This window comes from Saccostrea cucullata, unplaced genomic scaffold (genome assembly GCF_032062105.1).
Source record: "Saccostrea cucullata isolate Sc308-1 unplaced genomic scaffold, CSIRO_AGI_Scuc_v1 ctg217, whole genome shotgun sequence".
Taxonomy (NCBI): Eukaryota; Metazoa; Mollusca; class Bivalvia; order Ostreida; family Ostreidae; genus Saccostrea; species Saccostrea cuccullata.
The window spans coordinates 732,472-745,656 of record NW_026936638.1 but is presented as its reverse complement, the minus strand read 5'-3'; the positions used below and the strand labels follow the sequence as shown (position 1 = coordinate 745,656).

The 13,185-nt window shown below is 32.3% G+C and overlaps 1 protein-coding gene across 3 annotated transcripts; it reads left to right on the top strand.

Moving 5' to 3' along the window:
• Nucleotides 1-9,001: 9,001 nt before the first annotated feature.
• LOC134246089 (uncharacterized) lies at nucleotides 9,002-12,980 on the top strand. Of its 3 annotated transcripts, none has more exons than XM_062728368.1 (2): nucleotides 9,002-9,097; nucleotides 11,535-12,980. In XM_062728368.1, the coding sequence occupies exon 2, from the start codon at nucleotides 11,636-11,638 to the stop codon at nucleotides 12,551-12,553; it is 918 nt and encodes a 305-aa protein (XP_062584352.1). In that variant the 5' UTR covers nucleotides 9,002-9,097; nucleotides 11,535-11,635; the 3' UTR covers nucleotides 12,554-12,980. The 3 variants fall into 3 exon arrangements, with proteins under 3 accessions (XP_062584352.1, XP_062584351.1, XP_062584353.1); XM_062728367.1 differs by lacking the exon at nucleotides 9,002-9,097 and adding an exon at nucleotides 9,179-9,265; XM_062728369.1 differs by lacking the exon at nucleotides 9,002-9,097 and adding an exon at nucleotides 9,707-9,780.
• The last annotated feature ends 205 nt before the right edge of the window (nucleotides 12,981-13,185 follow it).

Sequence of the window (13,185 nt, the reverse complement as noted above, 5' to 3'; positions counted from 1 at the left end):
CAGTACGACAGCGTATTAGTGCCATTTTAACAATGTAGAATTTTTTTTTAATCGTTTGTAAGATTTAATAAATCGTTTGTACGATTTATTAAATTGTACAAACGATTTACTAAATTGTACAAACGATTTATTAAATCGTACAAACGATTTATTAAATCGTACAAACGATTTAATAAATTGTACAAACGATTTAATAAATTGTACAAACGATTTAACAAACAAATTGTACAAACGATTTATTAAATAGTACAAACGATTTACTAAATTGTACAAACGATTTATTAAGTCGTACAAACGATTTACTAAATCGTTCAAACGATTTATTAAATCGTACAAACGATTTAAAAAAAAATTTCTACATTGTTAAAATGGCACTAATACGCCGTCGTAGAGCAGCCTTTGGTTTAAGTTAATAAAACAAGGCATTGAAGGAAAACTGTTGAAAAAATAAAAGCACTATATACTCGAACCATTGTTAACATGTTTTAAGTCAAATGGTGTATTGTCTGAATTTTTTGAAACTTTAATTGGTCTACTACAAGGTGAGGTCTTATCACCAATATTGTTCTTTCTTTTTGTGAATGATTGTGAATGACATTTTATAAGGAACAACTTCCATCTTTTGTGTTCAATTTACAAAACATGTTCTTGTATGCTGATGATATAATACTAATGGCTGAATCTGCTGACGCACTGCAGAAATTGTTAGACTCTTTACTTCTATATAATCAAGAATGGAAGTTGAGACTTAACACTGAAAAAACTTAAATTGTTGTGTTTAGAAATCAAGGAATTGTAAAGATATCTGGAAAAAATTATGTGCGAGGGTAAAGAACTGGAAATTGTTAATGAATTTAATTACCTACATGTAGGTATGCTGATTAATTACAGTGAGAAATTCAATATTACTCAGAAGCATGTTGCCGATCAAGGTCGGAAAGTGACTTGACTGATGTAGAAAATGAATTCCATTTTATATTAAAATATCCTGTATATCATGATCTCGGAATACAATATATCAAATAGTATTATATATTTTTTTTGATAATGTCTTTAAACTACTACAATTGTTAAGTGTTCAAAATGTCAAAGAAATGTCTAAATTTGGAAAATTTTTGTTCAGCGCTTCATAACGAAGAAAAGAACTACTAACTTGTTTGTAGCATATAAAATGTACATGTATGTAAATATCTGATATAAATAACTGAAAGATTTCAATAGTTGTATATATGTATGTCGATATACATGTTCAATTTACAAAACATGTTCTTGTATGCTGATGATATAATACTAATGGCTGAATCTGCTGACGCACTGCAGAAATTGTTAGACTCTTTACTTCTATATAATCAAGAATGGAAGTTGAGACTTAACACTGAAAAAACTTAAATTGTTGTGTTTAGAAATCAAGGAATTGTAAAGATATCTGGAAAAAATTATGTGCGAGGGTAAAGAACTGGAAATTGTTAATGAATTTAATTACCTACATGTAGGTATGCTGATTAATTACAGTGAGAAATTCAATATTATTCAGAAGCATGTTGCCGATCAAGGTCGGAAAGTGACTTGACTGATGTAGAAAATGAATTCCATTTTATATTAAAATATCCTGTATATCATGATCTCAGAATACAATATATCAAACAGTATTATATATATTTTTTTGATAATGTCTTTAAACTACTACAATTGTTAAGTGTTCAAAATGTCAAAGAAATGTCTAAATTTGGAAAATTTTTGTTCAGCGCTTCATAACGAAGAAAAGAACTACTAACTTGTTTGTAGCATATAAAATTTACATGTATTTAAATATTTGATATAAATAACTGAAAGATTTCAATAGTTGTATATATGTATGTCGATATACATGTATATTCTATACAGTGTAGCAAGTGTACTGAAATTACATTTTGTTTATATTTATTGTGTCTTACTATCTGATAAGCCACATGGCATAAGGAAAATAAAGATTGAATTGAGTCTAAATGCATTGTGGCAACGCACTTTGAAAAAATTACGCACTTTGAAAAAATTTTTCAAAGTGCGTTAATTTTTGGGACCAGGTTAACGCACTTTGAAAAAATAAAAATTTTTTCAAAGTGCGTTAATATCGACCATATTAACGCACTTTGAAAAAAAAATTCTGCATGGCATAGTCAATATTCCTACAAATCTCAGGTATGATAAATTATCATTTGAACCTGATTTGATACTTTTTGTCCCCCGCTTGAAAAGTGGGGGATATTAATTTGGGTCTATCTGTCCGTCCGTCCGTCCGTCCGTCTAGCTGTCCGTCCATCCGTCTTTCTGTAACGCTTTCGTTTCCACACGATATCTCGACAACCCTTTGAGCTTTTGCAATGAAATTTAACATAACAGAATCCTTGTGGCCTTAGGAAGACCCCTTTTGAATTTGGGGTCAAAAGGTCAAGATTCAAGGGCGTAAAGAACTACGAAGGATAGTATTATTCTTCCGCCTATCTCTAAGTCAATTCTCAGAAGTTAACATATTGGAATGATTCTCAAAATTTTTATAGATATTCATATGAATTGTCATAAAACTTTACTTATTTGGGATACCAAAGAGAGATAACTCTATAATTTTGGCAAAACTTGTGTTTTTCACTATAGAAATCAACGGAAAACTGAAAATATTTTTAAAACATCTCCCCCCCCCCCCCCCGTGAAAAAAAAATTCCTTATTTACAGGTAAAATGGACTGTCATTTTACAAATTTATGCCAAAGCTTTTTGTGTTTCACGGGGGGGGGCATATGTTTATAGACAAAACACGAAAAAAAAAATGCTTATTTTTCACCAATTTTAAAGCTATTCAAAACTAAATTATTGTATTTTATTAATTATATATGCTTTATTTATTTGCGTAAAACATGAGAAAAGATATTAGATACATGTTATCATATTTATGATTATTTCAAAATATGGCGATTCTTGAAAGTTCATCACTATATCCCATCATACGTTGCGAGGGGATAATACTGTTGTCTATTTCTAAAATATAAGTCTAATTCCTTTTGTTTCATGAAAATTTTTTCAAAGTGCGTTAAATGTTTACATGGTGTAGAATTATGATGTACAGTCTTAACGCACTTTGAAAAAATTTTTCAAAGTGCGTTGATTTGGTCCCAAATTCAACGCACTTTGAAAAATTTTTTCAAAGTGCGTTAACCTGGTCCCAAAAATTAACGCACTTTGAAAAATTTTTTCAAAGTGCGTAATTTTTCAAAGTGCGTTGTAACAATGCATTCATTGCAAGTCAACGACGTCTGAAAAAAAAACAAGAAGCTTGAGGATAAGTGTTCTTTTAATTAATAATCGTTGACAGAACTGTGATGGTTAATTCAGCTTAAATTTAAATTGCTCTTTAATTGAAAACACTAAACTTTTAGGTTAACTATAGATTTAAATGTGGATGTTACAATTAACGTAAGTAATCACACGACGGGGGCCTGTGTCAGTGGTGGCGGGAAATTGACACTAGGTAAAATAAGACGAGGTACATGTAGGGGTCCATAATTCAGGTAAAAGAAAATAATTACACGACTCATTTTCGATTATTTTAAATTTAATAGGTCTATTTCTTAACTAAAATCCGCTTTATTTATATTTTTTCTGAAATTGACATCTTTTTACTCGCATTGAATCATTTCCTTTACAATTTTTAATTTTCTTAGTTATCTTAAAAGGGTTAAAATTAGTTCGTCAAAGTGTTATTGTTTGTATTTTCATTTCCGACATTTTTTAGCTTTCATTTCCGACATTTTTTTGTTTTCAGTTCCGACATGACGATTTACAGGGCGTATTTGATTTGCTAACACTGTGTACATCACTGAACTATCATTAGTATTTGTATATTAAAACAAAAGTCTGATAGAGTTTTAAATAACATACATGTATAATACTGGATAATACTTAATGATATTGTATAAGAATAATTTTGACATTTCCGTTTCATGTATACTCATAATTTTCTCATGTTTCTTATTAAGAATGCATTATAGTTTTTGAAATTGTAAGGATGTGCATGTAAAATAGCACGCTGAAATTCGGAACTATATTTCATACACAATAACTTTCAAAACATGTTTGCATATATCAGTCTTTTAAAATAATAACCTTATTACTGTTTCCATTATAGACGATACAGGTGATACTTGACCACCCCCAGAAATACTTACATTTTAATATTCGGTACGTGTAAATTCTTCGACTGTTGCAATTTAGCTTGCTGACAACAGGGATATTGGAGGGCGTTATTCAATCATATGCTAGATCTTCCCCAACAACGGTAAGAAAGTAGAGTTTATTATATGAGTAAAATCAAGTGTGAAGCAAGACCACCCCAACCCCACCCCCGAAATCTAAAGGCAGATGTCGTACCTTCACTCATTTACATAAAATATTTTTAAAACGTGCTCATTTCAACGATTTATTATTTTAACGCGTCTAGAAAAACATAATTTCACAAAACACACCATCATGAAACCATGCTCAAACGATTTTATCGTGATGAAAATATTTTTTTTACCGAAATGAGTGTTGTGGATGAAGAAAAATATTTTTCCTTCGTCTTTGATCTCCAGCTCTCCAGTCTCGCAAAAAAGCCTCGATGTCAGCTTTCTGACCGGATGTGCGTGTTGTTTTGTGATCGTAATTAAATGACCGCACCTGAAGGCTTTGATTAAATTATTTTGTTGACAAAACATTAAGTATGAAGGTTGAATCTGGTTCATCCTTTGAAAGGGTAGAGTGTCTACTCATTCATCTCCAATAACAAAAATAGAAATGTAAATTCAAAAAATTAAAAAAATGATACTGCAATTACTGAGGACTCTCTTTCGCAAGAATGCCCTCTCAAATCAGACGTTTTAAACAAACTCATTTTCCACTCAGACTGCAGAGTATTCAATTGAAATAATACAAACAAAACATTTATGCTGTACTTTTTAAAGGTTAAAGGCACGATCGATTACAATTGGTCTGATTTGTTGTGATTGAAAGCGCATGTGCCGGGTGGATTCGATTTGACGCTTCCATTCAGAAATTATTAAAGGTCTTACCCACTATCGCAACACAGCACGGAAAATTATCGGACAGGTAGGTGTTCAAAGTTTTTGTTCGGCTTTTAACTCGTCTGAATCACTTTTTCCATCATACAATTAACAAGACATCATTTAGTAGGGTTAGATTACAACTTCAGTAAACCAATTTCGCCTTTCACTCTGTAAATTTTAGTTTGTTTAACAAAAGGGGTGAAAATGCAATTTACATGAAATGAAAGATGCAGTGCTTTTTTTTCTTTTGGCATGGAAGTCAATATACATGTATACAGAATTGAAATTGTAATCGAAACATAGATGTTTCATTGTTTTCAATATCTTGATCTCAATGTTTCTGTTACGATCAAGTTTTTAGACGCATAAAACTGCAAATATCCCCGTTATAATTATCATCCTATGACGGATTATGAGGTAAATGAATCTAAAACGTATACTGATTCTTCGTTTTGTTAGCAACATGCTTGAAATTGTTGAAACGCTGTGACGAAGTATGTTCCAAAGTCGAAAATGACTTGACACTTCTTGTAAAGTCTAAACTATATATATTTTAACTGCATACTAAAATTTCTGTGTGGATATGAATTCGTATTATGATAAATTTGTATCTTATTTTCAGCAAAATCGATTTTAATATCTAATTTATTCCGGAATTTGGTAAATTAAGCCTGCGATTTTTATATTCTTTTTTTTCCTCAAGAGTGTGTCATTTCTTTTCATAATACAGTTTTGTCATTAGAATTTATGAGCATGTAATTCACTTTGAAATTTTTATAATTCAATGACCTACATAATCAAATAAAATCAATTTAAATTTTAAACAAATCTCGAGAAAGAGGGATTAGCACCACTGCATGCATAGGATTATGTGTTAGATTTAAATACCAGGCTCATTTTTAGATCGTGAAATTTGTTTGCTTTCCAAACAAACGTCAAATTAATGATTTTAAAATATTACAGTCTTTAAAAAGATTTTTATACTTCTAAAAGTAGAATGGTTTAAATCGGCTCAGATGTAACCATGGAACCGAATCCCATGACCGGAAGTTGCATCCAATATTCTTTGCAAAAAGCAACTTCACGCTTTTTTTTTTTTCGATTAGATAATACATGTAAACTGGCAAGTAAAAAGGACCATCTCATTAAGATTTTATGACATAATTTTCATTTCAATACCGAGTATTGACAACTTATTTACAGCGAAGACTCAACATATTTTTGTAAGGTGTGCAGAAATTGAGTTAAGAAATCTCAATATTAACTACGAAATATTGAAACGTCGACTTGATTAATTCCCGATCAATACGAGAAGTTTGAATTGAGAAGAAACGCATTGCATAATAATGCCAAGTTAATATCAGAAGAACTAGAATTGTTCTGATTCACGTTTACAGCGGCTCTTAGACGTCGGTCCACATAAGAAATCTATAGTTGATTATCAAACATAAAAAATCAAGGAAAGACCGATCAATCAAACTTAAAATAAGGAATAGCGAAATAAAAGATAATGCATGGAGTTGTCATTTATGATGTAACAATTCAAAATAGAATATGAGTGAAATGTTTAAAAGAATCTACAGATAGCAAGTCACTGTCTGAAGTAAGAGGGAGGGGTGCTTTATTGCAAAACGGGATATTGCCCCCTTAAAAGCAATATTTCTGAAAGTTGTCTCAAAATAGCTTACCTTAGTTAAACTCAGTATTAAAAATAGAACTTATGCAAAAATAATACTTCGTGCTGGTCGAAATTTATTGCTGTTTTACCCTTTTCCTGTGTTACTAGGTTTGCATATTATTATAGACGATAGTAATTGAAAATGCATCTTTTTGGAAGTTTTTTTTAAAATCTAATTTCTGTAAATAGAGTTCGTGGGGCCTTCTCATTGAAGAACAGTTAAAAATCTAATAGATTTTTTATCAGGTTTTTTTCTTCTCTCGAATTAACTAGATACAGCAGTGTATCCAAATTAATTTCAATTTCTATATTCCTTTCAGATTTTCTTGTTTTTCTTCGTTCCTTTAGTTATACGTCATCTTTTAAAAGTAGCCGAGTTTGAGGGGGAACGAGTTGATCGTATCCCTTAAATTGGCTAGCAAAGATTACCTTATAATATTACCTTATACATTGTTAGAATATTCAAAGAATAATTTTATTCATCAAGTTAAAATAAAACCCATCTTTGGTGATGGGGTGGGGTTGTTCTATCATAATGAGTTCATTATAAACTTCTCTTAGGTATATCTAACCGTCTCAAAATATGAAATAAATCTTACATACTATATAATTTGATTTAAAAATCTGAACATGCAGGTTGTCGACTTTTACTCCGAGGGCTTTCATTCAAGTTTAATGACCCATCTTGCTCATAAATGTGTATATCAGTTTCATTGTCCTTCAAACTGAAATGAGTACAATTAAGTATATTATTATCCATGATTGTTCATAGTTAATTTATTGGCCATTTCCCTCCACTGAACAGGTAAACAAATCAAATATTTATCAGCAGCCGAAGCAAACCATCCCCGCAATCCCCGTAACAATACCCCCATGCTTCCCTCGCGTCCCCTGCTAAGCTATAATAAATGACCCACCCGAATCCCTCGTGTACTTCTTATAGGAAAATCCCATGCAATGCACTAGCATGAACCAACAATAATTAATGAAAGTGATTTAAATTTGATTCTTTAAAGTAAACGGTTGTAAACCACAGCTTCATTGCATACTTTTCTTATTCATGACAATATTTCAAAGAGAAATTCGAGCACTTAATGGTCAAGTTTTAGAGTGACATCTGAATCGAGACTGAAAACATGTCTCCGCTCTGTACTTGTTTATCTTGCTAAAATCAAATAGGTACTTTAAACTACGGATTAATATGTATATTTTTGTGTAAAATTATACGGCAATTAAAAACGATATTAAAGTGTCACAAGTTGTAGAACTCCGACCGATTTTTGTTATTAAGATCTCTCTCTCTCTCTCTCTCTCTCTCTCTCTCTCTCTCTCTCTCTCTCTCTCTCTCATTTTGCAATTTTTTATTTTGACCAAAGATGAAAAAAGGAAAAATCAAACTGATTATTTATTCAGCTGTCTGTGTGGTATTCTCCTATAAACGACCCCATGAATCATGTCCCTTTACACAGTGTACTATTTACAAAAACCATCTTATTATATAAATACTCATCGTAAGCTCTCGTTAACGATGTTTGTAGTGATGAAAAATATTTGCATAAATTTATATTTTTATCCGAAGTGGTTTTTCCTGACTCAGCGGATAAGACATGCTTTAAAGTACCGTTATCCACTTTGAAGAGAATAGGAGTGAAGAAATCTGTTTTATATTGTCTGTTAAAGTGCATAATTTGTTGAATGACTGAACTCTGAGGATACGCTATTACCCCATCTCCTGTGCTTCACTCACATGTTCGTTTTCAGGAGAGACTCGGGTAAAGACTTGATTGAATGGGAAAATGCACTTCCATTAAAAAATTAATGAATACGGACCCCCTTTAATTGCTACGGCAATAATATCGTGAGAAAATAACCAAAAACGAAGAAGACTAAAGGTAGATTTGTAACATGATCAGTCACAGCTAGTATGCAGACAAAATAGATATTGAAATAGTGTTTGATGACGTTAAATCATTTGTGTTGCGGGAGATTCGAGTACGCGCAAACGTACAATTATTAGACTTATTAATTATGATATGGATTCATCATCCGTTTATATTCATCTATTTTTGGAACAGTATTAACGTCACTGCATTTTCAAGTATATTCAAACAGTTCGCCCATTTCCATTCTTATGAAAAAATAATAAGTCGTCGAGTTTATTGAGACAACATATAGGTGCCGACCTAAGAAGGACTAACAATGCACGTTTTAATGGCAGGAAGGTAAATTAAACAACCGTTCAAGATTTATTACCTATCACGGCTTGGATAATATCATGCGACTATTGTGCAAAAAAAAGTTACTCTCGAAACGCACAGACCCCCTCTATGTTCCAGAATTTGGAGGTAATCCGCAGGCAATCTGAATTTAAATCAGCGTCTTAGCTGTGTTCAGTATATTTAAATTCGGAGTCTTAATTTATGATTTCATATTTGTGATGAGAAATTGCAGAACAGAAATTACAGGATTTCTGACGTACGTGTGGAGGATTATATTTTGTCATCTCCAAGGGGGTTCGTGGCAGATTTTTTTAAAATTCTTTTTTTTTTGTATTGTGTTTTGTAATTTCAATTGATCTGCTAACATTATATAGGAAAGGCATTGTATACATTGAGGGGCAGTATATTGTATAATGCTCTTATTTTATCAACAAAAAAAAACTTAACATTTATATTTTTCCTTTCCGAACAAAAAACTTAGTAAATTTTAATATTTTTCCATTGCATTAGAAATTTTGCACAGGTAAATAATCTAATATTTGATTTCAAAATTTAGGATTCATAAACAATCCTTTATCGGTTTGTTCCTTAAAAAAATTTAAATTGACTCCTATACAAATGTTATCCTTTAAGATCAGACGTTACTCAAATATCTGCTTTGTGTATTTTTGAAATGCATGAAAAAAAAAATTCTGAATTTAAATAAATTGATTATGAAAAATTAAGTTTTTTTTCCATAAAGGAGTATATTCAGAAAAACTACCCTCTGATATCTTGTACAATTGCCTGGGAAGGGACCTCAATTTTTTGTGAGTAAACATATTAAAGTACATATAGTAATACTTAAGTGACAAATTCTTGGGAAAAAATTATATATTACTGAGGAACATATCATCTATCCTTAAAAAAATCTATAATAATTCGAATGCTTTTTGAGCTTCTCCAAAAATGACAAGGGACCGCTCAAAGAGATATTGGATCGTGAACGAGCTATTGGACCGCTGTATTTTAAGTCGAATCGGCCATATCGTCATCATCGCAAACAACGGCCAAAATATGCGGACTCCGTATCGTGGCTTGAGACGATGCCTTATTTTATTAACTTTGCAAAAGAATATAAGTTTTGTCTATCCTTTAAACCAAGTCTTTGTCCACGGCCTTAATTCTTTCAATAAGTTTCTCTATCCAATTGTCTTTTGCTATGCTCCCATATGGGAGCGTGGCGGGAACAACCACGCTGGATATAAAGCTAGAGTCTCGGTTAACGTAATCTTATAAATAAAATACTTCTAAGTTCTATCTATAGTAAGTAATTTTCAGTTCTACGAGAGTGTACTGGCTTTGACGAAATGAAATCACACCCGGTTCGGACTTTTATTCCTAATGGTATAATTATTACATTTCATCAGCGTATTCTCCGTGATATGCATGTTCAATACTTTCAGTCTGGAAAAGAACATTAACCGAGAAAGACTGGTTTATATGCGTTGTGATTAAGTGGTAATTTGAAAGACGTAATAATGGATAAATTTTTATTGAGTATGATTTACTTAGGCTTTCCTTGGAAATTGTCTGAAAGCACGTTGCATTTTTTCTGATATAATTAGTTAGTTGTAGTATCACAACAGAATACTGTATGGAAAAATAATTATTGTATGAAATTAAGTAAATGTATGTTTTTCTGTCGAAATTTTGTCCGTGTTTTCAAAATCTGATTTCATCTTTTAAATGCTTTACCGGGTATTTCTTGGGTTAATTTTCTTGATTTATCTTTTATTCATAAGCGATGGTAACCGCGTAATGGTCACACCGAGAAAGATTTTTTTAATTCTTTTTTCACGCCTGCTTGAATGCTTCGGTTGAAATCAATAAATCGTCTACCTTATACAAACAGATTCTGACAATTTTCAATTTCACTAATAGGCCTTATTTCAACTATAGAACCTTTCCAACAATCGGAGCGAGTTTAATTCCCCCTAAATCAGTAATATTCCCGCTTGGAACAGTTCATCGCAAGGTCGCAAGGAAATTGGTCTGGTTATGAATAATAAGAAAATCTCACAATAGACTAATAAATTATCTAGCTGTTGATTGGCACTCATGTTAAAATATACTTGGATGAACAAGGTCAGTGAAATGCTTTGCCAAGACCCACGAGAAATTCGCCATTGCTTAATAGGAATTTCTGAGATTCAAAGTGTTAATAGCTTTCGTCTTCTGTATAGTTCGTCCCTTTTATTTCTCTTTCATGAAATTTTAATGAAGGGTTCTTACGGGCTTTCGTGTATTGGACAATTGGTTTTGTACTTTAAATATCCAGACTAAGTCCAATATATCATTTCGCCACAGTTACGTAATTCTTTGCGGATTAAGACACATTTGTTACATATTTCAGAGTGTTTTTTGTGTTTTATTATCATGATGGTTAATAAAAAAGGAGACTTTCAGATTGCTTCTTTTCGTGTGCAGTAAAGGACGCCATATCATAAGACATTTGTTTTGCATAATGAATACTTACCGCATTAAAAGAGATCGCAAACTTAACTAATGATATTTTTTTCAGATCATAGAACACCTGGATTACATGTAACCATGTAACAGAAACACAAATTTACTTCTTCAAAATATGCCCGTGTGTTTGATGTGAAAACCTGGGAAGTAAATATGCCGAGTAATAATAAACCGTCCGATAAACAGGAGCAGGCAGGAAAAGAGGAAGTCAACAGATTATTTCCTCCTATTGCCTCTCCACGAAAACATGTCCTGAGATCAAATAGCAGCAGCAACGATTCAGACACGCCAATCGAGCCTCCGGAAATTCCACCATTATCATCACGTGACAATAGTCCGTCCAAATCACCGTGTAAGTTACCAAGTCTTTCCTCCCAATGTAACTCAAATCCGCAAACCAAGGAGAGGAAACACAGGCGGAAAAAATTATGTCGATCTCCAAGTTGTCCATCAACAAGACCTGCAACAAATGATTTTGAATCCCCACTTCCTCTTGAAAAACAACTGGTTAATTCAAATCCTAACTCGTATGTGCATGAATATGACGTTAAGTTGCCAAATATCTTTAAAAATGGATCGGATGTGTCACCCGAAACTACAAGTCTTGGATGGACCGTCAAGGACAGATCAAGGACGAAAGCTAATTTACGCCGAACAGAATCCACGCGAGAAAATTATGTTGGAAGTCCTACAATGGAATCAAAATACAATAAAAATCAACAAAGAGCACACACACATGCTGCACTTCTACTGCCTTTGCGAACACAGGACCCAAGAAAAGTAGGTCAAGGCAAGAAAAAGAAGTCTTTTGCCAACCCAAGTTCTTATACCGAGGGTCAAACCCTTTCTCTAACCATTGACAATGAAACTGGTGCTAGCAACGGCTGGGGAGCGGATTACGATTCAGATTACTATGACAGTAGTGGTCAACATAGTGGTTCGTCATTTGAGAGAATTATGGAAGAATCGGATTCTCATATGAGTATTCCGAGTGCTGGGGGCTCACACATTAGTGTTCCGAGTGCTAGCAAGCAATGGCTGAAAAACAAAGAAGGTCAGGTCAAAGCATGACCTCTCATAACCTAAACATTTCAATGAACATTATAAGAATCAATGTTTCTAAAACGCATTTTAATTGTTACAATCGGGACGTGTGCAAATCCAATTTGGACGTCTGTGATACATTTTATTTTCACACACACAAAATCTGCAATATCAAATATTGCTCAATCATTTCTACTTTTGCTATCTTTGTTATTGGCACGTTGGAGCAGTATTATATTTTTTGTTTGTTTATATTTATTGATTATGAAATCACAACTGTCACCACTTGTTTATCGGTCGCTAAATATAAAAATTTCAAAATACCAACACTTATGGTATGTATTTGTTTTGGTGTTTAGTCACTGTGTTCGACCTATAAATTTTCTCTCTTATCTTTATACAGTTTTCAATATTCTTTATCTTTTTAATATATTATATAAAGTTTGATCAATCACCTGCGTTTTCTTTTGATTATTGTCAAACCCGTGGATACCCAAGAATTAACAGTTTATATCTTGACTTATCGGTAAATTGAGCCCCATGCATATACAAATACTTCTGTAAGTTATTTCATTATACAGAATTATTACTCAACATGCATGAGGAAAATGTGTTTCCTTCAAATCTTTTTTTACTTGTATATATTTCACCCTTCTTTT